The sequence below is a fragment of the Carassius gibelio genome, chromosome A21 (assembly GCF_023724105.1).
Source record: "Carassius gibelio isolate Cgi1373 ecotype wild population from Czech Republic chromosome A21, carGib1.2-hapl.c, whole genome shotgun sequence".
NCBI lineage: Eukaryota > Metazoa > Chordata > Actinopteri > Cypriniformes > Cyprinidae > Carassius > Carassius gibelio.
In genome coordinates, this window is record NC_068391.1 from 25,333,654 (window position 1) to 25,355,500 (window position 21,847).

The following is a 21,847-nucleotide window of genomic DNA, read 5'->3' on the forward strand; positions in this document are numbered from 1 at the left end:
AATCTAATTCAATTTAATCTAGATTTAAATAAATGTATGCAACTGCCTAATTACATTAATCCATTAACTAAATTAAATCTACAAATCTGAATCAGTCATGAAAACAGGCATTATATATATATATATATATATATATATATATATATATATATATATATATATATATATATATATATATATATATATATATATATATATATATATATTGTATAAAATAAATTATATAATTTATTGGTAAATATTGTCTTGTACCATAAAATCCCCTAAAGATAAAAAATATCAAAGAATACTTTTAATTGAAACACATTATAATACATTCTTTTCATTAAATAATTAAAAGTAACTAATAAGAATAATAGTAATAATAATAATAATAAACTTTGTTTTCGGTTCTAAATATACGATAGGAGGCAGACACAGAGAGAAAAAAGAGAGAGAAAAAAATCAAGGTAGAGCACGGAGATTATATGCTTCGGTCAGTCAGTGATTACTGTCCTGTGATTGGCTACAGAGCGGCAGCCCGCGCCTGGCTCCTCCCCTACGGCAAGCTGGTGTTAGTTGCATATGTCGCTGTAGTTCAGAGACGGGGAGTGAGCCACTCGAGTGAACAGAAACGAAAAGAGACTGTGCAAAACAGCCCCCACCCCTCTTATACGGGAAATGGGTCTCAGGCTGATGATGAGTAAGGGAAGAAGCTCCTGTAGCGCTGGTGCATCTGAAGCTACGCAGCTATGGAGGAAAGGTAAGACCCAAAATACAGACAGACACATAGAGAACCGCACAGAAAGGGAGGGTGGTTGTTTTACAGTCGGGGAATTATGCAGCAGCATCTGTGATACACCAACGCACCATGTTTCCATGGGAAGCAAGAACGGGGGTGGGGTGGAAGAGGAGGAGGAGGAGAGGAGATGGATGCTCACATATACACTGTGATGGAAGATAGCACTGTTGCGTTCGCAGTCATGTTCCTTTAGATCAAGTGGTTCTGCTGCGTTTGATGCGTGAAGCCCGAACTTAAACTACACTGTTCTACTGAAGACTGCATATGACTCATGCAATCATACAGTATCAGGTATTTTGTTAGAATGATGTTGCATCTTTCTGATAGGCCTCGTGTGTAGCAAAACTGCTATTCCTCGGCTCTGCACCTAATCTAATATTCTGTTGATTTCATGTGTCAGGCTTTCACATACACGCTTATATATATATATATATATATATATTTATTTTTTTTGCTGGAAGCTTCTAATGTATTTAGCATGATGTCAATATGCTGTGCTCCTTGGCCTAAATGCAATCAATTTGACATAAAAAAAAAACGGTGCATTGCACTGAAATGTGCTTTAAAATCTGTAACGCATAGTATTTTGTAACCGCATACTTGCTTAGAAAATACAGTAGGTATACAGAAATACACATTATAAATATGGCATAAAAATATATTGGAATATATTTATTTAAAATATAAAATATTGATATTCTGTGAAATATATAATGTGTATACAAATTAATTAGTTTTGTATGTGTAAAAAAAGGCTTCTGTCTCTTAGAAAAGTAAAGTACCAATAAGTAATTGGAAATGGAAGCACTTTACATAATTAGGGAACACTGAGGATTTTTTTAAAAGCATTAAAGGCACAAATCTAATTTGTATGTAGAATTTTAGATAAACTTAGATAGATATATAAATAGATGGATATAGACAGATATTTTAATTTATTGTTTAATATTATTGCGGAAACACAGACCAGTGTGATGGAAGTGCATGCTCTTCATGTCAGCCAGGCTGATTGCATCACTTCTCTCTTTTCCAAGAGTAGGAACCATTTCTTAAAATTTACAATCTTCTTGTCAGAGACTGGTTCTTGTCCATAGTCTTCTTTGGCAGCCTCAGTGCTGTTTGGCAAAACCAGGACACAAAGCATGGATTAGAGAACACCTTTCAACATTTGGGCACCTTCATCATCTGTCTGAAGGCATCTGGCATTCCCTTTTTTTTATATATATGGCCACATAAGAACCGATGGCTTTCCTACATTGTTCTTTAAGACTTACTGCAGTGAACCAGTTTCCTGCCTCCTACCACAGGAGTCCATGTAAATTATCCTCCTTTTTCAGGATGTTTCATCTAAGTGAATCAACCCACCAGCCAATCAATACAAAAGTATAGTGGTGGACCTCTTCCTACCTTTACCATCTTCAGATGAAAGCAAACTGAGAGTGAATTGGATGTTTCTTAATTATACTTCCAGGCGTTTTCCTAATTCTAGGTCATTTGTTTCCAAAGTGTTTCCAGACCAGGCTGCAGTATTGGAATTGTATTTTAATACCATCTCAGAGACTTGTGACTTTTTTTTTCCATTCACAATCTTTTGTCATAATCTGTTACTCTTATAATCTTTAATTAAAAAACATTAACTCTCGCTCCCCCTCATAACACCATCTCTTCTACGATGACGTGTACACTGACACGAGCAAACAACCCAGTCAATTTCAATTTACCATTTCATCTTGACTTCAAATAAAAGTTTGTTGTTTGTCATATACATGTTCATCCAGGCCAAGATTTCAATAACTGTAATTAATTAAACATACGTACTAAAAAAGAAATATTTTTAGTTGTTTTGCTGACGAAAAGTTTCCCAGTTATAATCAAAATAGCTTGTTGTTTTGTAGCAGTTAGCCTACCAGGCTAATCAGCTAGGAGTATTTTAAGCTTGCAAGTTATTAATAAGTTAGCATTATGCTAAGCTAACTGACTAATCAAAGTTAAGATAACAAAATGGTTAGTAGACTAAACAGCTAGTTTGCTGACTGGTTAGCTTGATAGTATTTTTAAAGCATTCTGAGGTCGACTACGTTATCTGAAAGTTTAGCACCTATATTCACTGAGCAATAATTTTGAGGCCCAATTTTATACCAAAAATGTATTTTTTTTTTCTTTTAATTTATAGATTTGTAACATGTAGCACTGGCTGTGAAAGTTCATGGTTATGACAGGTTAGTGCTTGTGCCACCATGAGAATGACATGTCCTTTTCGTTCTGCGAGCTGACAGGAAAACTGTCGGGTGCTTTTGGATCTTCTCTCCAGAATGCATGAATGGTTTTACCCCAGGGAGATTCTGCTTCAGTAACTCTAAATAGTCCCTCACAAAATCGCTTGCTTGCCTTTGCCAGGATCCTTATGGTTAATGTTCCTTGTCCTTTGTCATTATGATCTCTGAGATGGAAAGAGGGGCTCTGGTTCTAACACTGAGAGCTTGTTGTGATAGAAATGGCATTGTCTGAAGAGTAATGATATATGCCAGCTCGATATTCCATTTCCTTGTATTACATCATCTTTTCATCCGATTCAATTCCCCTTTGACCTCATTCCCATCCAAGTTTAAATTCCCAAGTAACTTACTTTATCAGTATTCATGAGTAGTAGTTGTGCATTTTGAATCATTTTTATAGTGATTGTGTGGGGTTCTATCGCAACATACTTCCTTTGAATATGAGTGCTTGTAGTTACAAGCTTTCTGTTTTCACAAAATCCACTGTCTGCGTTTACAGTGGGAATGAATGGAAGCTGTTAAAGGATTAGTTCACTTCCAAAATGAAAATTTCCTGAAAATGTACTAGTCATCCAAAATGTTCATGTCTCTCTTCTTTCAGTGGCAAAGAAATTTAAGTTTTTTGAGGAAAACGTTCCAGGATTTTTCTCCATATAAAGGACTTCAATGGGGATCAGCGGTTTAAGGTCCAAATTGCAGTTTCAATGCAGCTTCAAAGAGCTCTCCCAGCTGAGGGACAATCTTCTCTAGCAAAACCATTGTTCATTTAAAAAAAAAAAAAAGTATATACTTTTTAACCACAAATGCTCATCTCTGCAATATGCAACAATTCACTGATCCCCACTGAAGCCCACTATATGGAGAAAAATCCTGGAATGTTTTCCTCAAAAACCTTAATTTCCTTTCGACTGAAGAGAGAGAGACGCGTCTAAAATAAGTACCAAAGGTCATGGTAAACCTAAAAAAAATAGGACTTGTGTGTTTGTTCTCTGCCCTGTGTCTGGAATATTCCAGCCTTCTGTAAATTATTAATTAAGTTAATGTGGTAAAGAGTAGCATTTTAGTATATGAAAACTTGCATATTTAACTCAGCAGATGAAATTGATAACAGCAAATTTGCAGTGAACTTCACACACCTTTTTAACACTGTGCTCTTATTTTGTGGTGGATTGTGGTATGAACTACTGTTCAAAAGTTTGGGGTCGGTCAAGATCTTTTATGCTTTGATAGAATTTTCTTATTCTCAACAGGCTGTATTTATTTTATCAAAAATACAGTTAAACCGTAATATTGTGAAAAATTATTACAATTTAAAATAACCGTTTTCTGTTTAAATATATTTTGAAATCGTATTTATTCCTGTGATGTTGAAGCTCAATTTTCCACATCATACTCCAGTCGTCAATGTCACACAATCATTCAGAAATCATTCTAAAATACTGTTTTGATTCTCAAGAAATAGTTCTTATCAGATGAAGACATAAAAAGCATCCTGTTGAAATGTGTCCAGAAATACTTCAGCTATGAGACTTTGCTCATTAATAATATGCTTTCAGAACATTAATTGCAGAATGAGGAAATGTTCATGTGACTATAGCACGTTTGAATTGCCAACATAGGTTACCATAGTAACTTGTAGGTCTCTGTGAATTTGGTGTAACCCAGTGAGATTATTTTTTAACTATCATTCATGTTCCATATAAATTAATTCACCATGATATCATGGCAATACCATCTGCTTTTAGACACATACAGATACATGGTTTTGTATAAATTTGTCCTGCTTTTCTACATTCTACAGGGTTGTGTGTGTGTGTGTGTGTGTGTGTGTGTTTTCATCTCTGATTCCTCTTTTTTTCTGTAGGGCCCAGTGTCAAATGAGGGGAGACTGTGATTGGCCCCTGCAGCCTGTGGTCTGTTTGTGTCTCCAGTGGATCAAATACACCTTCTTTCCTTAATATCCCTGCGTTATATAAGAAAACACACATTTATATGCACAACTCCTGAGCTACATCTCTCTAAGGTGAGAAACACTTCTTTCTATGAAGTCTTCACTCTACATTAGACCAGATTTCTTCATCTGTTATATGCTTATTTTAAATACTTAACCTGACTTCCACTAACTTTGTGGCTTTTATGCTGTATTTTTTATGGAAAATATTTCCAGTACTGCAAAATGGCACATTGGTTTCCCCTTTTTCCTTTGTGGTGTGTACTTAATATTAGCAACATTTTCCTGTGCCTTTGCAGATATTCATTATTTTATGTCTATATTGGTATAGAGCCGCTAGAAAACTAATAGAACATATTTTGGCATGATTATTAGAAATTAATATCAGTCTTAATTAATTAATAACAGTTCAGTACTGTTTCTCCACCTTTTTTGGCATAGGCTTCACTATGGAAGCCCGTTTCCACCACAGAGTAAAAAATATGAAAGGTAATTGTGAAATATAGCTTAAAATATGAAATCAAATCACACTTATGAAAGTTAAAGCAACTGTATGTACGTTTTTGCCTTTAAATATCATTTTCAAAATCATTTTAATTCTACACTGACCTCTATTGAGAATGATTTCTGTTTCTTTCTCACACTCCCCCCAAAACTGTCTGTTCTGGGAGTATGTAAGTTTGGTAAATGAGTATGAAATTCCACAAAAAGCTATAGGGTCTTCAAAGTCACAAAAACGCAGAAAACAACATACAATTGCTTTTAAAGTTTAAATGAATAACTGTCAAACTACTTTCCTCAAAAAATAATGTACTATTAAAACTCTTAGTTGAGGATGTCCCATGTCGTTTAATCCTGTTTTAGGTTTGTGCTTTCTACATCCTTGTATTGTGGGTTCAGTTACATCTTCCAACCGCATGGAGGCGCAGCAGGCTTCTCCTGACAGCAGCAGTGAGGAATGTACTGTACTAGAGGCTCTGCCTGACAAGGGAACAGCGCTCATTTGCTCTCAACACAAAGGAAAAGTGAGACCTATTTCAATACACACACTAAAATGAATGCACAGATGGGTGTTTTCCCATGAGCATAAGCTTTCTGTCCCAGAAAAACAAGTGTACCCTGATCTCAGCTGGTTCCTCTATAAATATCATAAGTTGAATATAAAATGAAGGAAATAGGTTAGGGAACATTTATATGGAAGCCCGTTTCTGCCACTGAATAAAAAATAATAAAAGGTTAATGCAAATTTTTCATCTCAGAATTCTGTCTTTTTTTCTCAGAATTGTGAGATATGAACTCGCAATTATGAGTTCTAAAGTCAGAACTGTGAGATATAAAGTCACAATCGTGAGATAAAAACTCGGAATTGCGAGTTTGTATCATGCAGTTATGAGAAACAAAAGTCAAAATAGGGAGATAAAAAGTCGCAATTACCTTGTTTTTTACTCGGTAGCGTAAACGGGCTTCCATGCATAGGATGACTGTTCCTACAGAAAGTATTTCTCACAATTTATATAATGTTTTTTTTAAATTGTATTATATTAAATTATATTACCCTCAGAATTGCGTGATATAAACTCACAATTGCGAGTTATAAAGTCACAATCATGAGATATAAAGTGACAATTGCGATTCACAAATTTGACTTTTTTCTCAGAATTGTGAGATATAAACTCTGCATTGTGAGTTAAAGACCGAAAGCATTTCTCCCAATTTGTATAATGGTTTTTAAAATTATATCATATCATATCATATCATATCATATTATGACATGACATGACATGTAGCACCTGAAATACATCCTACTTAGTCCCAGAAAAGATAATGAACTTATTTTCAAGCATCACAAGTTTACTACAAGACAAAGCTATCTTGAAGGAGGGATCAATGAAAAGACCATCACAGTATATAGATTAGTAATCTATTTATTGTGATTGACTCATATGGCATTTTTCAACCACCAACACCAATTCAGATACTCTGAGAACATGAAATAGCCTTATTTAACCAATATCATATTGAAATTATTCAAAAAGAAGCCTCCACTGTGTATGCTTATGTACAGTATTATAATATACAGGGGGGAAAATGAATGCTTTCCTACTGTGTAGGAAACAGTACAGCAAAAGTGGTATGTCTGAATTCACATTAGGTTAAAAAACATACCAGATTATGAGATCCATGAGGCCACGGGAGGGGATTTGTGAATCACAGTGCAGCTGACATGGGTAGGTCACATGATAATGACAATATGGCGAATGTAGTATGTACGAATTTCATTCATATAACCCATTTGCGTTTGTGTAGTAGGTTCAGATTTTACTTTACATAATGAGGAATTTTAATAGAAATGGTTTTAGGAAAAACAAAATAGATAAGAATGATAAGAAATACATTTAGAAAACAATATAAAAAGAAATATTTAGAATATAATTTTTAATAAAAAATTTAACAGAACAGAAGAGAGAGAAAGAGAGAGAGAGAGAGAGAGAGAGCGAAAATTAGCTTTTCAAAAATATGTTTTTAAAAATTTTCAGAAACTATTTTAACATTTCCAGAATGATTTTAATATAAATAAATGTAATGAAATATATAATAGAAAATCTAAATGAAAAAATTTAATGACATGTTTTAGTAATTTTTTTTTTAATTTCTGTGTTATTTTTCTGTGCTGTATTCAGGTGTCTGTGTTGTACTGTTTGGCCTGTGAGAATTCCGTATGCGAGGACTGTATGAATGGAGAACATGCTGAGCACCCCACTGATTCACTGGAAAATATTGTGGACCAGCAGCTAGCGGCATTACAGGACAGAGTGGATTCAGCCAAGAACAGGTGCTCCCATGATGCCTATCATGTCATTCTCAGTACTGTAAAATAAATAGGCTTACAAACAGGAGGGCACACCCATTATTAATTATTATTACACATCCTTTTCAACTTGAATAGACAGATGAATTGATGTTTAATGGATCTATTTAACTAACTCACAGGCTTCCTCAGATAAGAGAGGCAGTTCAGAGTTTGAGAGAAATTCTGCAGCAGTTGAACTCTCAGCGGAGCTCCATAGAGGAAGACATCCACTCCTCCTTCAGCGAGCTGCACAAAACCCTCGATACACGCAAGAGCGTCCTGCTCATGGAGCTGGAAGTCACTTCTGGACTGAAGCAGAAGGTACAGTATGTGCACAGAAGATTCAACTCACAATTGTTTGCATGTTGCTAAACTAACAGCATGCTACTATAAATAAAATACATGCTTCACAAAAATATGTGGCAAGCACAAATTAGTCTGTTTTTATTAAGATTAAATATGCATACTTTTTGTATTTAATACATTTACTAAATATATTTACTTGTATTTAGTGTATACTCAATTATATACTATACTATACTGTACCTCTTATCGTTTTGAAATAATTCTCTTATGCTCATTTAGTCTCAGTGCTATTTGATTATCATTAATATATTATAGCTTTTGTTAATATTTTGAATTAGATTTTATTTGATATTTTTGTTTTAATTTTAATTTTAATAAGTTTAATTAGTGTTTTTATAATTTTTATCAGTATTTCAATGTCTATATAGTTTATATTGATAAATATTGATTTATATTGATTATTTTTTAGTACTTTTGTACAACCTAAATGAAACAAAAACGAAAGCCTTTGCTTTGGCATCTAGCTGTAATAAAATACGTTAAAGTTTTTTTAAATATATCATTTCACATCAATTAATGCTTATTTTCTAGTAATCAGTTTAAATTGAAACAATGAATCTGAACTAATCAATTTGTTTTGGTTTTAGTTTTAGTCAGTGATAATAACCCCGACAAGGATGTGATCAAAAATACAGTAAAAAAAATTATAATGTGAATTTCTATTTAAATGTGGTGTTATTTGCTGATTTTTTTTTTTTTTTTTGTATTATAATTGTTTTCTTATTTTTTCTTATTATAGAGAGAATCTTTTTTCCCAGGTTTCTCTGATGATAAAAGTACAACCCCCCCCCCCCCCCCCAAAAAAAAACTATTTACGGTCATGTATATTTATTAAATGAACATTTCAAAAAATATATTAGCATGTTAATTGAATAAAAATCAATGAAATAGATATAAAACTTTTTGATTTTTTGAGACATTGCTCATGCTTTCTGTTGTGTATCCTAAAGGTTTTGCAGGCTCAGTTGGACACTCTTCTGCAGGAGGAAGCTGCCATCAACTATAACTGCAGTCTGACCGGTGAAGCCCTGGACGGGGAAAACAAAGCTGTCATCCTGCAGACCCATAAAGGCGTAGGAGAGAGACTCAGTGACCTGGCCAGTCAGGGCCTTCCTCTTCAGCCTGAGGAGAACGACCAGCTGGATCTCATGATGGAGATCGAAGGACTTCGCAAGTCCATCCACAACCTGGGGACTATCGTCACCACCAATGCCGTGGCCAGTCAGACCGAGGCATCAGGGGAGGGTCTGGAACAGTGCATCGTGGGCCAGCCGGCAACTGTCATCATAACCACAAGAGACAAGTCTGGAGGACTGTGTAAGACGGGTAACGCCATCATCTCAGCTGAAGTCTGCACGCCGGATGGCAGCGTTGCAGACGGCGAAATCGTGGACCATAAAAACGGAACGTATGAATTCCAATACACGGTGAAGAAAGAGGGAAATTTTAGTCTAGCGCTTAGACTTTATGATCAGCATATTAGAGGAAGTCCCTTCCAGTTAAAGGTGACCTGCTCTCCGGATGATTCTCCACCCACCACCACCGCAGCCAATGCTGCATCCACGGGTTCCAGCGATGGTGGGGCGCGGAAACGGAGCGCAAAGTCCCCGGGGAGCAGAAGCCGGCAGAAAGGCGTCCGACGAGCAGGAAGCTTGTTCAGCACCCCGAAAAAGAGAGTGAACCCGATTGAAGATGACCTCATTTTTAGAATAGGTACATGCAGTGAAAGACTAATGGATGTGCTTTAATAAATCATGAGCTGCTTTTCTCCCTGTTGAAAAGGCCAACATCCTCACTTCCATCTAGACTAGCACCAAATCAGTCATATTAGTATCATTAGTATAGTTTTTGGTACTAACTTTGTCTTTTTTTCACATAAATTTTAGTTAAATATGTCTTTTTAAATGTATTAGTTTCAGTTGTTTTATTACTACTTTAAACTCAGAATGAAAATGAGAAATGTTGCAACTAACTGAAATATTGAAAGTTTTTTTAATATTTTTGTTTCACTTAAAGTTTGTCAAATATATATATATATATATATATATATATATATATATATATATATATATATATATATATATATATATATATATATATATATATATATATATATATATTTTACAATTATATCCCTTTTACAGGTTTGGGATTTGGCAAGATTTTTTTTTTAATGTTTTTGAAATAAGTTTCACATGCTCACCAAGGATGCATTTATTTGATAAAAAATACAGTAATATTGCAAAATGTTATTACAAATTACAGTAACTGTTTTCTATTTGCATATATTTTAAATGTAATTTATTATTGTGATGCAAAGCTGAATTTTCAGCATAATTACTCCTTCAGAATTACCTTCAGAAATCATTCTAATATGGCGCTCAAGGAACATGTATTTATTGTCAATATTAAAAACAGTTCTGCTGCTTAATATTTTGAGGAAACCATTATATATAAAAAAAATTATTATTATTTTTTTTTTTTAAGGGACATATATTGAACATTGTTTTTTTTACATTTAAATGAATGTATTAATACTTTTTTTTTTAAATCTTACTGATCCAAACTTTTGAACAGTTGTAGAACTACCATAAACTAGCCTAGACTAACATGGAAATGTATGTTAACATGCATATTTGTACCGCCGTTTAAACATAAATAACCCAGAAGAAATCCAGAAGAACATCTTTAAATTACATGACCTAAAATAAAAACCCAAAAAAAGTTCACAGCCAAACTATGCAACTTCGCAAAGTACTTCAGATGTTCTGATGTCTTCTTTCATACTACATCTGTTTGTTTTCTAGGAACAAAAGGGAGGAATAAAGGAGAGTTCACTAACCTCCAAGGTGTAGCAGCTTGTTCTGAAGGAAAAATCTTAATTGCAGACAGTAACAATCAGTGTGTGCAGGTGAGAAACCCCCGTAATGTGTGTACGGAATATCTTCATGCAGAATCTGGTAACTGAACCCAATCCTTTGTTGATCAGATATTTTCAAGTACGGGAGAGTTTCAGAGCCGGTTCGGAGTGCGTGGCCGTTTACCGGGACAGCTGCAGCGGCCCACTGGAGTAGCTGTGCATCCAAATGGGGACATCATCATCGCTGACTATGACAATAAGTGGGTTAGCATCTTCTCCAGTGAGGGCAAATACAAGGTCAGTTATGTTTAGCTAGTAGTAGGCTACTCACAAACAAATTTCAGTGCGCAATGGCATCATTACGAATTCTCTCGTAAAATAAACTTTGCTTTTATTGATAACATTCTGATTTTTTCCGAAGGCTAAGCTGGGCTCAGGAAGGCTGATGGGTCCAAAAGGTGTATCTGTGGATCAGAATGGACATGTTATCGTTGTGGACAACAAGGCCTGTACGGTTTTCATCTTCCAGCCCAGCGGGAAACTCGTCACTAAGTTTGGCAGCAGAGGAAACGGTGACAGACAGTTTGCAGGTAGGTACAGGTCTATAGCATCTGATGAAGGACTGCATTGTAACATACAGATGCCAGTGATATTAAAAAATAAATATATGAATAATTCATTGATTCTTATTGAATTTAACCTAGCCCTTCCTTTCCATGTAGGCCCACACTTTGCAGCAGTCAACAACAACAATGAAATAATCATCACAGACTTTCATAACCACTCGGTTAAGGTAAGCTAATAATGTCATCACAAATATTTCCATGGTGTTACAGGAACACTAGAGTGTATTTTTTATGTATAATTTTCTATAATCTTTCTAAAGTTCAAATTATATTATTATTCTAAACTCTCTAATAGGTGTTTAATGCAGATGGAGAATTCTTGCTGAAATTTGGCTCAAATGGTGAAGGGAACGGGCAGTTCAATGCTCCCACAGGGGTTGCTGTGGATGTCAATGGGAACATTATTGTGGCAGACTGGGGAAACAGTCGGATACAGGTAATGAGTCCTTGTGAAGTCTGGTGTTCACTTTGACAAACACAAAAGTTAGTCACTATAAACTGCTCCCTATCTAGACAGAGACATTTAGCTAGTATGTAATCAAAATCAGTCTCCAATACCTTAACTTTGAGAACAGTACTTTCTGTCTGAAAATAATCTGTATAATTTGTCTTTAAAACCTTTTCAGGATTCTTTGATGCATAGAAATTTCAAAAGAACAGTGTTTTATTATAAACAGACTAATCTTTTGTCACATTATGTCTTTACGGTCAATTGACTTTAATGAACAGAAGTATGAATATTTTTCAAAAGGAAAAATCTAACTACACACACACACACACACACACACACACACACACACACACACATATATATATATGAATGAATTAAATAAATGCAATCAAGAAAATTCTAAAATGAAAATCATTCTGATTCTCAGGTGTTTGACGGCAGTGGATCGTTCCTGTCCTACATCAATACGGCGGCAGACCCTCTCTACGGGCCGCAGGGTCTCGCGCTGACCTCAGATGGCCATGTTGTGGTGGCTGATTCTGGGAACCACTGCTTTAAAGTGTACCGCTACCTGCAATGATATCAGACAGACTCTGATCTAAGACGGAAAGAGAATCAAAGTCATACTGTATGTGTCCAAATCTTGCACTTAATGTAATGTAATGGTACTCTTCCTCCTTGGTTTCCACACCTTTTTGTATTTGTTACTAATGTCGGATAACCTTCTAAGAAGACCATAGCTTATAAACACTGTTTATGGGATGCCTTTGCCAAACCTCCACACTACACTGTGGAAATACTGAGACATCAGAATGCATTGGTGAGTGATCTACTTCCTAAGCTGAAACTCTGCTCCTATGTGCTGCATGTGTGGACCATGCATGCGCCGCCAGCTTTTGGACACATCCGAGCCCCATCTGACTTCTAGGATGCTATTAGAACACTATCTCAACACTTTTATGAACCTTTTGATAGGGATATGTTATAGAGATGCAGCCAAGAGAGCAGACAGCGATATCTCAAGTCTCCAAGCTTTAGGATTCCCACCTCGACCTGTTCGTATCTGACAGTTGACTAATAAACGATTTGTCAAATGTTTGGAATAACTATGTAATAAAGTCTTTTATGCTCATCGAGGCTGCATTCATTTAAACAAAAATAGTAAAAACAGGAAAATTGTCAAATATTATTACAGTTAATAATTGTTTTCTATTTTAAAATGTAATTTATTCCTGTGATGGCAAAGCTGAAATTTCAGCATCATTGCTCCAGTCTTCAGTGTCACGTGATCCTTCAGAGATCATTCAGATTTTCTGCTCAAAAACATTTCTTAACATTAACCAGGTTGAACAATTGTGCTGCTTAATGACTATTTTTTTAATAACTTTTTGTGGCAACCAAGATACACTACTAAACAAAACAAAACTTTGAGATAGAGTAGATTAAAAGAAAATAAATTAATACTTTATTCAGCACGGATGCATTCAGTTATTCAAAAGTGATAGTAAAGACTTTTATAATACAAAAGATTAATATTTCAATTCAATACTATTAATCAAGGAATCCTGAAATAAGTTTACCAATGTTTCCACAAACATATACAATAATCCACAACAGCAATAACTGTTTTCAACATTGATAATTATAAGAACCATTATTAATAACCGAGCACCAAATCAGCATATTAGAATGATTTCAGAAAGTAATAAAAAAAAAATCAGATGATTTCTTAATGTGACACTGAAGACTGGAGTAATGGCTGCTGAAAATTCACAGGAATAAATTACATTTTAAAATATATTCAAAATGGAAAAATTTAATTGTAATCGTATTTACAGTATTTTCTTTTAATCAAATATATGCAACACTGGTGAGCATAAGAGAGTTAATAACACTCAATAACATTTAAAAAAATTTCCATATTCAATATCTTTGACTGGTAGTGTTGGCTTGATTATAGTATCACAAACTTTGATCATATTCCACATGTGTCTGTATAATTAATTGTTTTCAGTCCAATCAGAGCAACTTCAAAAAGCAAAATTACAGTGTGGTATTGAAACATCACGAATAACATTTGAATAATTTGTGGTGTGTAAAGACATACTGTGTGTACGCGTGTAAGAGACTAACAGTAATTACACAACGCACTGTTGCCTTGCATACTTCCAGAATAAAACTAGCAGCATACGTCTCTTTATTTAGATAATATTAGGACTCTCTATTTTCCTTACAAATGCTATTAAAAACCAAATATCTATATATTTGTGTATTTATCGTGAATAATGTTTCAAAGAAAAGATGTTTGGGTTTCAAATGCAAATGCATAGTTAAATGCCAGACATTTTCAAAGAATTGATTTTGATTTGTCGATCATTCTCTTGCGTATCCCAGGATTCTTAGAGGCATGATTCACATACTGTAGTAATAATGATGTCATACAAATTTAATCATAACTGAATGGCAATAGTATTTCATCATCATTACAATGAAAAGGTCTCTCTTTTTTTCTTTCTTTTTTTGTTCTTGCTTATATTCAAATTTCAGAATGTGTTTATTTTGATTGTAAATTGTTTGTATATGCATAGTGTGCTGATTTGCTTCATTTTCTGAATATGAGGATTGTATGTAAAGAATGTTTTGTATGTTCATCAGAAAATAATTTAACTTGAATGTTATTGTTTTATTTCTGTACAAAAAAAGATCAGCCTTAACATTTATCATTGTTTTCAAGTTATTGACGTTTCAATGGAATATTTTATTTTAGTTTATAGTTTAGTTTATCTAGTTGATGTGTGCCTGTTTACGACTTATGACAATAATCCTGCTTGGACTGTGTTGATCTTTTCAATTAAAATCATTATCACTTCATATCATTAACATGCTAACGTACAGCGCATTAAAAAGTGGCTTTGGAAAAGCTTGTTGTCCTGTATTGTAGTAATTAGTAAAAATGTAAATGCATTTTTTTTTTGCAACAATTTTATATCATCACTTTAAAACATCAGTATTTAAATTAAAATATATGTAAAATGTAATTTATTACTGTGATGCAAAGCTGAATTTTCAGCATCATTACTCCAGTCTTCAGTGTCGCATGATCCTTCAGAAGTTAATATATGCTGACGTGCTGCTGTGGAAACATTTATTTTTATCATCATTGTAGAAAACAGGAAGACATTTCAGTTTGCTATTAAGTCAAATCTAATTTCAGCCAAAATTTTGAGAATAAACTAATAACATACACCCAAAGATCCTATGTTTTCCCATTCGTTAGGCTACCTCTTCTAGACTCCAGCCACATCAATAGCCACATAAAAATGGTTTTATTTTCCACAGAGTGGGTCACTTCCGGGGTTTTGACAATTTGGCCAGCTCAACACGAAACAAACAAAAAAAAAAAACTCTGATTTGGCAAAAACTCATCATTTTACCCTCATGAAAACATAACCACTTAATATCAGCAACACTTACATAAAATACACCACAACAATGCTAAACTATTAAACAAAACGAGGCACAGTTTTGAGTAGGTTTGATAGACAGCAGCTTTATACGGGCTTCTGTCACTCCTGAAAGACTCGTGTGTCTGAATGAGTCTGTTTCAAAGTGTCTAATGAATAAAAACACAAAAGCGGCTGTTTGATTTATATTATAAAGTGTACAGTTTGTCAAATGTACAAATAAATATTCAAAAGGTCATCACATGCACAGTTTTAAACGGAGTCAAATACTGTAGGTGTTTATTCAAGTCCAAGTGAAAAATTGATTCCGTGCACGACTCCAATTATGATGGGTTGCCATGCGACCAGGTACCTCAACCAATCCAGAAGTTGTCCATATAAAACATGTGTTCTCTCCCAGCTGATGTTCAGAGTCAAGGTTTTAATAAATATTTAGTTAAGTATATTTAGTTATATACATAAAGAGTTCCTGTAGCTCAATTGGTAGAAAATTGCGTTATCAAGCACAAGGTTGGGGGTTCGATTCCCCGGGAACACATGATAGGTAAAAATTGATAGCCTGAATGCACTGTAAGTCGCGTCTGCTAAATGCATTAATGCATTAATTTAATATATATTTAGTTTAGAAACAAGGTAACTTGCAAAAGAATATGGGGTACTTCACATTAAAATGTTTAAAACCTATAATATATACATATCATTCATAAGTAATTAATGATTTCAAGAAATTATTTTATTCAGCAAAGATGCTTTTAATTGATCCAAAGATATAAAAAAAAATATTGAAAACATGTATCACACTTTCCACAAAACTATAAAGCAGAACAAGTGTTTTCAACATTAATGTAATAAATTAAGATATTAATTTATCTTAAATTTTTATAATATTTCATAATATTACAGTTATTAATATATTCTTAATCTGATAAAATAAATGCAGCCTTGGTGAGCAGAAAAAAAAAAACATTTCCAAAAAATCTTACCGACCCCAAACGTTTGGATGGCAGTGTAGGTGTTCTGGAAACCCAGTGATTAAATCACTGAATGTTTTGCATGTAAATTATGACCAATTTAACTTAATTCAAGGATACGGGTTATTCATCATCCTTTTGAGGTCCACCTTCTCATTGCAGTATGGACACGTCTGCTTTTTTCCCACGATGCACCAGCCACGAATACAGAATTCATGAAATCTGTTGATCATAGGTAGTTAAGGATAAACAGAATCATTTTTCAAGCTAACAACTGCTTACAGAAAATGTATGTCAATATAATTAGCTAAGCATTTAAGCATACTCTTTTTTTTTTATATAACAATAAACCATGTTAAACCATAACGGATGAGGTTTAGGGGAAATGAAGGATACATGTGGTTACAGGAAAGCTGGTAGGTGTCCTCAATGATGCCTTCCTCATCTACATCCACAAAAATCTTCTGACCACACACGGCACACACATCATTACTGAGGTTTTTGGACGGCATACCACCCATGTTATAATACTGAAGGAGGCAGACAGAAAAGACAAAGAATGACCAAAACATTAATTTTGGGGAAACTGAAACATTCTTAAAGGAGTAGTTCATCCAAAAATAAGAATGATGTCGAATGTTTTTGTACATTAGAAAAGATTTGGAGTTATTTAGCATTACAATGAGAATTCAAAGGGTGATGAATTTCTCCAAATTTGTTCCCATGAAAAAACAAACTGGTCTACATCTCGGAGTACATTTTCAAGAAATGTTCATTTTTGGGTGAACTGTTCCTTTAAATATTGGAGAATAAACTTATTTAAGGCTTAAGAATTACATTCATATGAGAATGTTTGAATGTTGTCATATAAAGTGATGCATATATTTACCCCTATTGTGGATGCCATGTAATCCGAGCAGATTTCAGCAAAGTCACGTCCCATAACCCCATAGTACAGACCATAGAAAAGCATAATCACACCCACATCCATTGAATCCTCAGCTTTAATCCTGAAAAGAAAAAAGATATACAATAATATAATAACAATGTAGCTAAGCTTTGCAGGACAGTGAGTCACCAGGAACAGGGCTGAAGACCTGGGGTCTGTACAATTGTTCTCAGAATGCCAATTAGACAATCAATCACTTACAACATCACCAAGGGAGTAATTCCCTCCAATCATCATGCCATTGTGTCAGCATTACCATGGAAATTAGTGACTCACTAACTCAGACACAGCCAAATTCTGTTTAGGATTTTAGAATCAGAATAAAGGCACCGTTTCTGGTGTCAATCAAGTTCACACACCTGAAAAACATGTTGAATCCAAACATGGTAAACATGATGGCGAGATATCCAATCACACCCACAGCGTAGCTCAGCTTGTAAATGAGAAGGAACCACTTATACACCATCCTGCAGAAGTCAAATGTGCATTCTATAAAACACTGCTAAAGCGACACATTCAGCAACACAACTATAATGCAGTCATAAAACTACCTTTCATATTTAAAACGTCTGGACACATTATAGTATTTACAGTAAAACCTACGCACCTGTAAAAGCCTATAAAAGGGTATTTGGTATTTCTGCTAATAATTACAATGCTGTTTGTTTTCAAACTTCTAGTTTATATGTTTAATAAAAAAAAAAATAATAATTCTGGAACAGCATTTTCTTCCATAAAAAAAAGAAGCTGTTTTGACTTTTGGTTTCAGATTTTAATTTATGTTATTTAGTTTAGATCAGAGTTAGATTATTTTAATGTATTCAAATAATCTATTAATTTAAATAAAACAAAATTATTTATACATTTATATATTTAATTTATTATAAAAGTCATCCATTGGCCCCTTGAAAGTTTTGAAGAGGCCTCCTGCTTAAAAAAAAAAAAAAAGATCATCCAACAATGAAAATTCAATAATGGAGAAGTCATTAAGTTTGGTTATTTTGGTCAAAATCAAAACTTTTTTTTAATGCTGTAAAACACAAAAGAAGACATTTCTAGGAATGCAAAAGTGAACCAAAGATGCCTTTAATGGTGGACATTTGCCCTTTTTAGCTTGTTAACATTTGATTACATGTACTTTCATTGTATAGTGTGACTGTTCCTCAAAATGTCTTTTTTTGTGTCCAACAGAAGATAAAAAGCTATGGGAAGTTTTAGAACAACATATAAATGAGTAAATGTTGACATAATTGCAATTTCCTCTAAAAAAAAAAAGTAAGCATGTCCGTGCATTACCGTGGAGTTCTGCAGGAGAGAGGCTTGCGTGTGGCTCTGAATATGACATAGCTGGTGATGACGGAGAACATGCCCCATGTGGACAGAAAACGCCACCAGTAAAGCTTAATGGTAAAGTAAAGAGGAACCACCCACATCTGCAAGAGTGTGACCCTCTACAAGAGAAACAACATTAACAATATTCATGAACTTCTTTATATTAAAGCATAGTGGTGTTAAGAGTCCTACAATATATAATATGGCACTCACATTGTAGGATCTGCAATGTCTTTGTTTCCACTGAACCAGGATGATCTGAGCGACCACCAGCGTGGCAATGAGAATCAGAACCATCTCAGCATGCATGGCCTCATGACCTCTGTGCTTCACGTGCAACCTCTCATGCTGCATCCTGGAGTTACACACACGCAAGTGTACAGAGAAGTCAGATACAGTCAGAAAATGTTTATGCCAAGAAATCAAAGCTAAAACAGAGATCTACAATCCCAAATGCACAAAACGAGAAGCTAATGATACAGAAGAATAGGCCAGGAGTTTGTGGAAAAGCTGTTCATTTTGCAGGATCATACACGAGGCCAGACCTACTGAGGCCACCTGCACGTCACTGACGTTGTTCATTTATAATAATGACACACATATGCTCTAGAAACTATTTTTATACAGAAGGTGACAATCATAAGGTACTAAAAAGACAGGTTGTAAAGGTTTGGAAAAAAAATAAAAATTCTATGCAACAATCACATAAAATGTTTGATCATGAAAATACTTACTTCCAAGTTTCTCCATGGGACATTTTTAAAGGATCGTCCTGTGAAGTAAGAAAGAAAATTAACAATCCACATGCAATATTTAATCTTTATATTTGCAGGACTATCTGCATGTTTAATTATTTTACAATTATTATGCCTGTAGTTTGTATGACCATATGTGACCATGGACCAAAAAAAAAGGGGGGGGGGGGGGTATTATTTTCTTTTTTTAAACTGAGATTAAATAATTTTCCAATGATGATGGTTTGTTAGGATCGGACAATATAGGGTGCAAAAAAATTTTAATACTGAGAAAATCGCCTTTAAAGTTGTCCAAATGAAGTTCTTAGCAATGCATATTACCAATTACAAAAATATGTTTTGATATATTTACAGTAGAATATTTACAGAATATCTTTATGGAACATGATCTTTACCGTACTTAATATCCTAATGATTTTTGGCATAAAAAGAAAAGTTAGCATTTTGACCCATACAATATATTACTGGCTATTGCTACAAATATAATCACGCCTTCAGGTTTTTACCAGACTTCTGATCTGGATTTATTTTGCCATCCCAACACATATTGATTTTTCAGGGACAATGATCATTATAGACCACTACTGACCAGTCAGAATCCAGTTTTCCAGTGAGTCACATAAATGAGTGCAGCTGGGTCCCATAAGTAAAAATTCTATTCATTTTCTCCATTAATTAAAGAACAGATTTTAATGATAACTCATAAAACATTAAAAGCAGACCTACTTTGAGCTACAAGGCTGTTAATGCTGTAGAACACAAAATACATTCTTTACATAATTTTGTTGTAATGCCACGCATTATTTCAACTTAATGCAAGTATTTTCAACAGAACTCCTGGTGATAAATTACATTACCCATAATCCTGCAGGAAAATTACCAACCAGAGAACAATTTTTGCAAAAACAATTTGTTTGCAATAAAATAATATATAAGTACCTTTGAATCTTTAAATACCCTTATATCTTTAAATCAAAAATGTTATATTAACATCACTATTATTTTATGTACAAAAATAGTTAACATCACTTCTATTTTATGGGCCTTGTACATTTCCCTTTTTTTCCTTGATTTTCAAATGTTTTTACATAAAATCTAACTTTGTTATGGTGCGATTTACCTCACAGCTGGTTGGTTTGGTTCACAGCCTATAGCCTAACTCCTAAAATAATGCCTAATGTAAAATCCTTATGGGATACTATTTACTATTTCAATGAACTACAAAAAGAAAGAGGGGGAATCCCTTATTCATGTATGCACAGTTGAACCTATACTAATCTAGATCTCACACTCTGATGCTGGCATCTACTTCTTCCATATGTCACATCTCTATGAAGCTTCAGCTGACTAAAGGAGAGCTTGTGTGGCTTTATCAGTCAGCTGGTGCATTATACATAATAATTTCTTCATAACACATTATGAATTAAGAAGGTCAACAGCCATGCATTTATTTATAAATACATATGCACATACACTTGCAGGTCTTGATTGTATCACCCAGATAACCCCATAGTAATCTACAAACACACGTATTGACAATCAGATGTTCCTGCCACGTAAAAAGGCGTTTTACTTGTAGCCAGTTTTCACAACAAACAACCGACCGACAAACTAAACAAAAGTTAACAAACCGTTCCCCCTTTAATCAACGGAAGTAACTGCAGCGCACGCGAGTGTGTCGATTCAAGAGCTTTGTAAACAGACTAACGTTAGTTCATTATAAAGGCTTCGTATTAGCTAATGTTAGCTGTGTAGCTGGTAGTGTAGAAAGACAGCTATTTCATAGACCACACAATTAGGACCGAACACCAAATGTTTTAATTGTATTGGGACTGTCTATCGATACAATTCTGAATCGAGTACCTGGTGTTGCAAGCCAGCCATTATTAATATCGGTCTAGAATCTAGATTGCAGTCATCTATTAATGCCTCTGTTTCTACCGGAAGACATCCTGGTCGTGTTCAATCGCAATCTGATTCGTAAACGACTCATTCTTGTGAGTGAAATCTTTTAAATGAATCTTTAAAAACTGTCCATAAATGGGATTCAGACATGTTCGACTCGTAACGAGCCGAGAACCGATGGGTCACTTCATGAAGTGAAAGAATCACTGAATCGTCTTTACTCGGATCTTTGAAGTGAACAGTTCAAAAGAACCGACGGATTTCCTGTAATGTGTTCATGACGGTCTGTTGGCACGCATCTGCGCAGGA

At 34.4% G+C, this 21,847-nt stretch overlaps 2 protein-coding genes across 6 annotated transcripts; one reads left to right on the forward strand and one right to left on the reverse strand.

Moving 5' to 3' along the window:
* Nucleotides 1-554: 554 nt before the first annotated feature.
* On the forward strand, nucleotides 555-15,082 carry LOC127942157 (tripartite motif-containing protein 2-like). 5 transcript variants are annotated; one of them, XM_052537770.1, is made up of 13 exons: nucleotides 555-742; nucleotides 4,922-5,080; nucleotides 5,450-5,497; nucleotides 5,873-6,033; nucleotides 7,690-7,841; nucleotides 8,000-8,180; nucleotides 9,176-9,938; nucleotides 11,033-11,136; nucleotides 11,215-11,382; nucleotides 11,507-11,675; nucleotides 11,808-11,878; nucleotides 12,007-12,147; nucleotides 12,590-15,082. In XM_052537770.1, the coding sequence occupies exons 3-13, from the start codon at nucleotides 5,458-5,460 to the stop codon at nucleotides 12,740-12,742; spliced, it is 2,103 nt and encodes a 700-aa protein (XP_052393730.1). In that variant the 5' UTR covers nucleotides 555-742; nucleotides 4,922-5,080; nucleotides 5,450-5,457; the 3' UTR covers nucleotides 12,743-15,082. The 5 variants fall into 5 exon arrangements, with proteins under 5 accessions (XP_052393730.1, XP_052393725.1, XP_052393728.1 ...); XM_052537765.1 differs by having other exon boundaries at nucleotides 11,507-11,878; XM_052537767.1 differs by lacking the exon at nucleotides 555-742 and adding an exon at nucleotides 918-1,072 and having other exon boundaries at nucleotides 11,507-11,878.
* A 208-nt stretch (nucleotides 15,083-15,290) lies between these two features.
* LOC127942161 (RING finger protein 175-like) lies at nucleotides 15,291-21,629 on the reverse strand. Its single transcript, XM_052537776.1, has 9 exons — nucleotides 21,497-21,629; nucleotides 19,613-19,650; nucleotides 19,092-19,233; nucleotides 18,843-18,997; nucleotides 17,906-18,013; nucleotides 17,487-17,607; nucleotides 16,994-17,127; nucleotides 16,718-16,819; nucleotides 15,291-16,026 (listed from the first exon to the last, which is right to left on the reverse strand). Exons 1-9 carry the CDS (start codon nucleotides 21,515-21,517, stop codon nucleotides 15,906-15,908), a joined length of 942 nt encoding a protein of 313 aa, XP_052393736.1. The 5' UTR covers nucleotides 21,518-21,629; the 3' UTR covers nucleotides 15,291-15,905.
* Nucleotides 21,630-21,847: the final 218 nt, after the last annotated feature.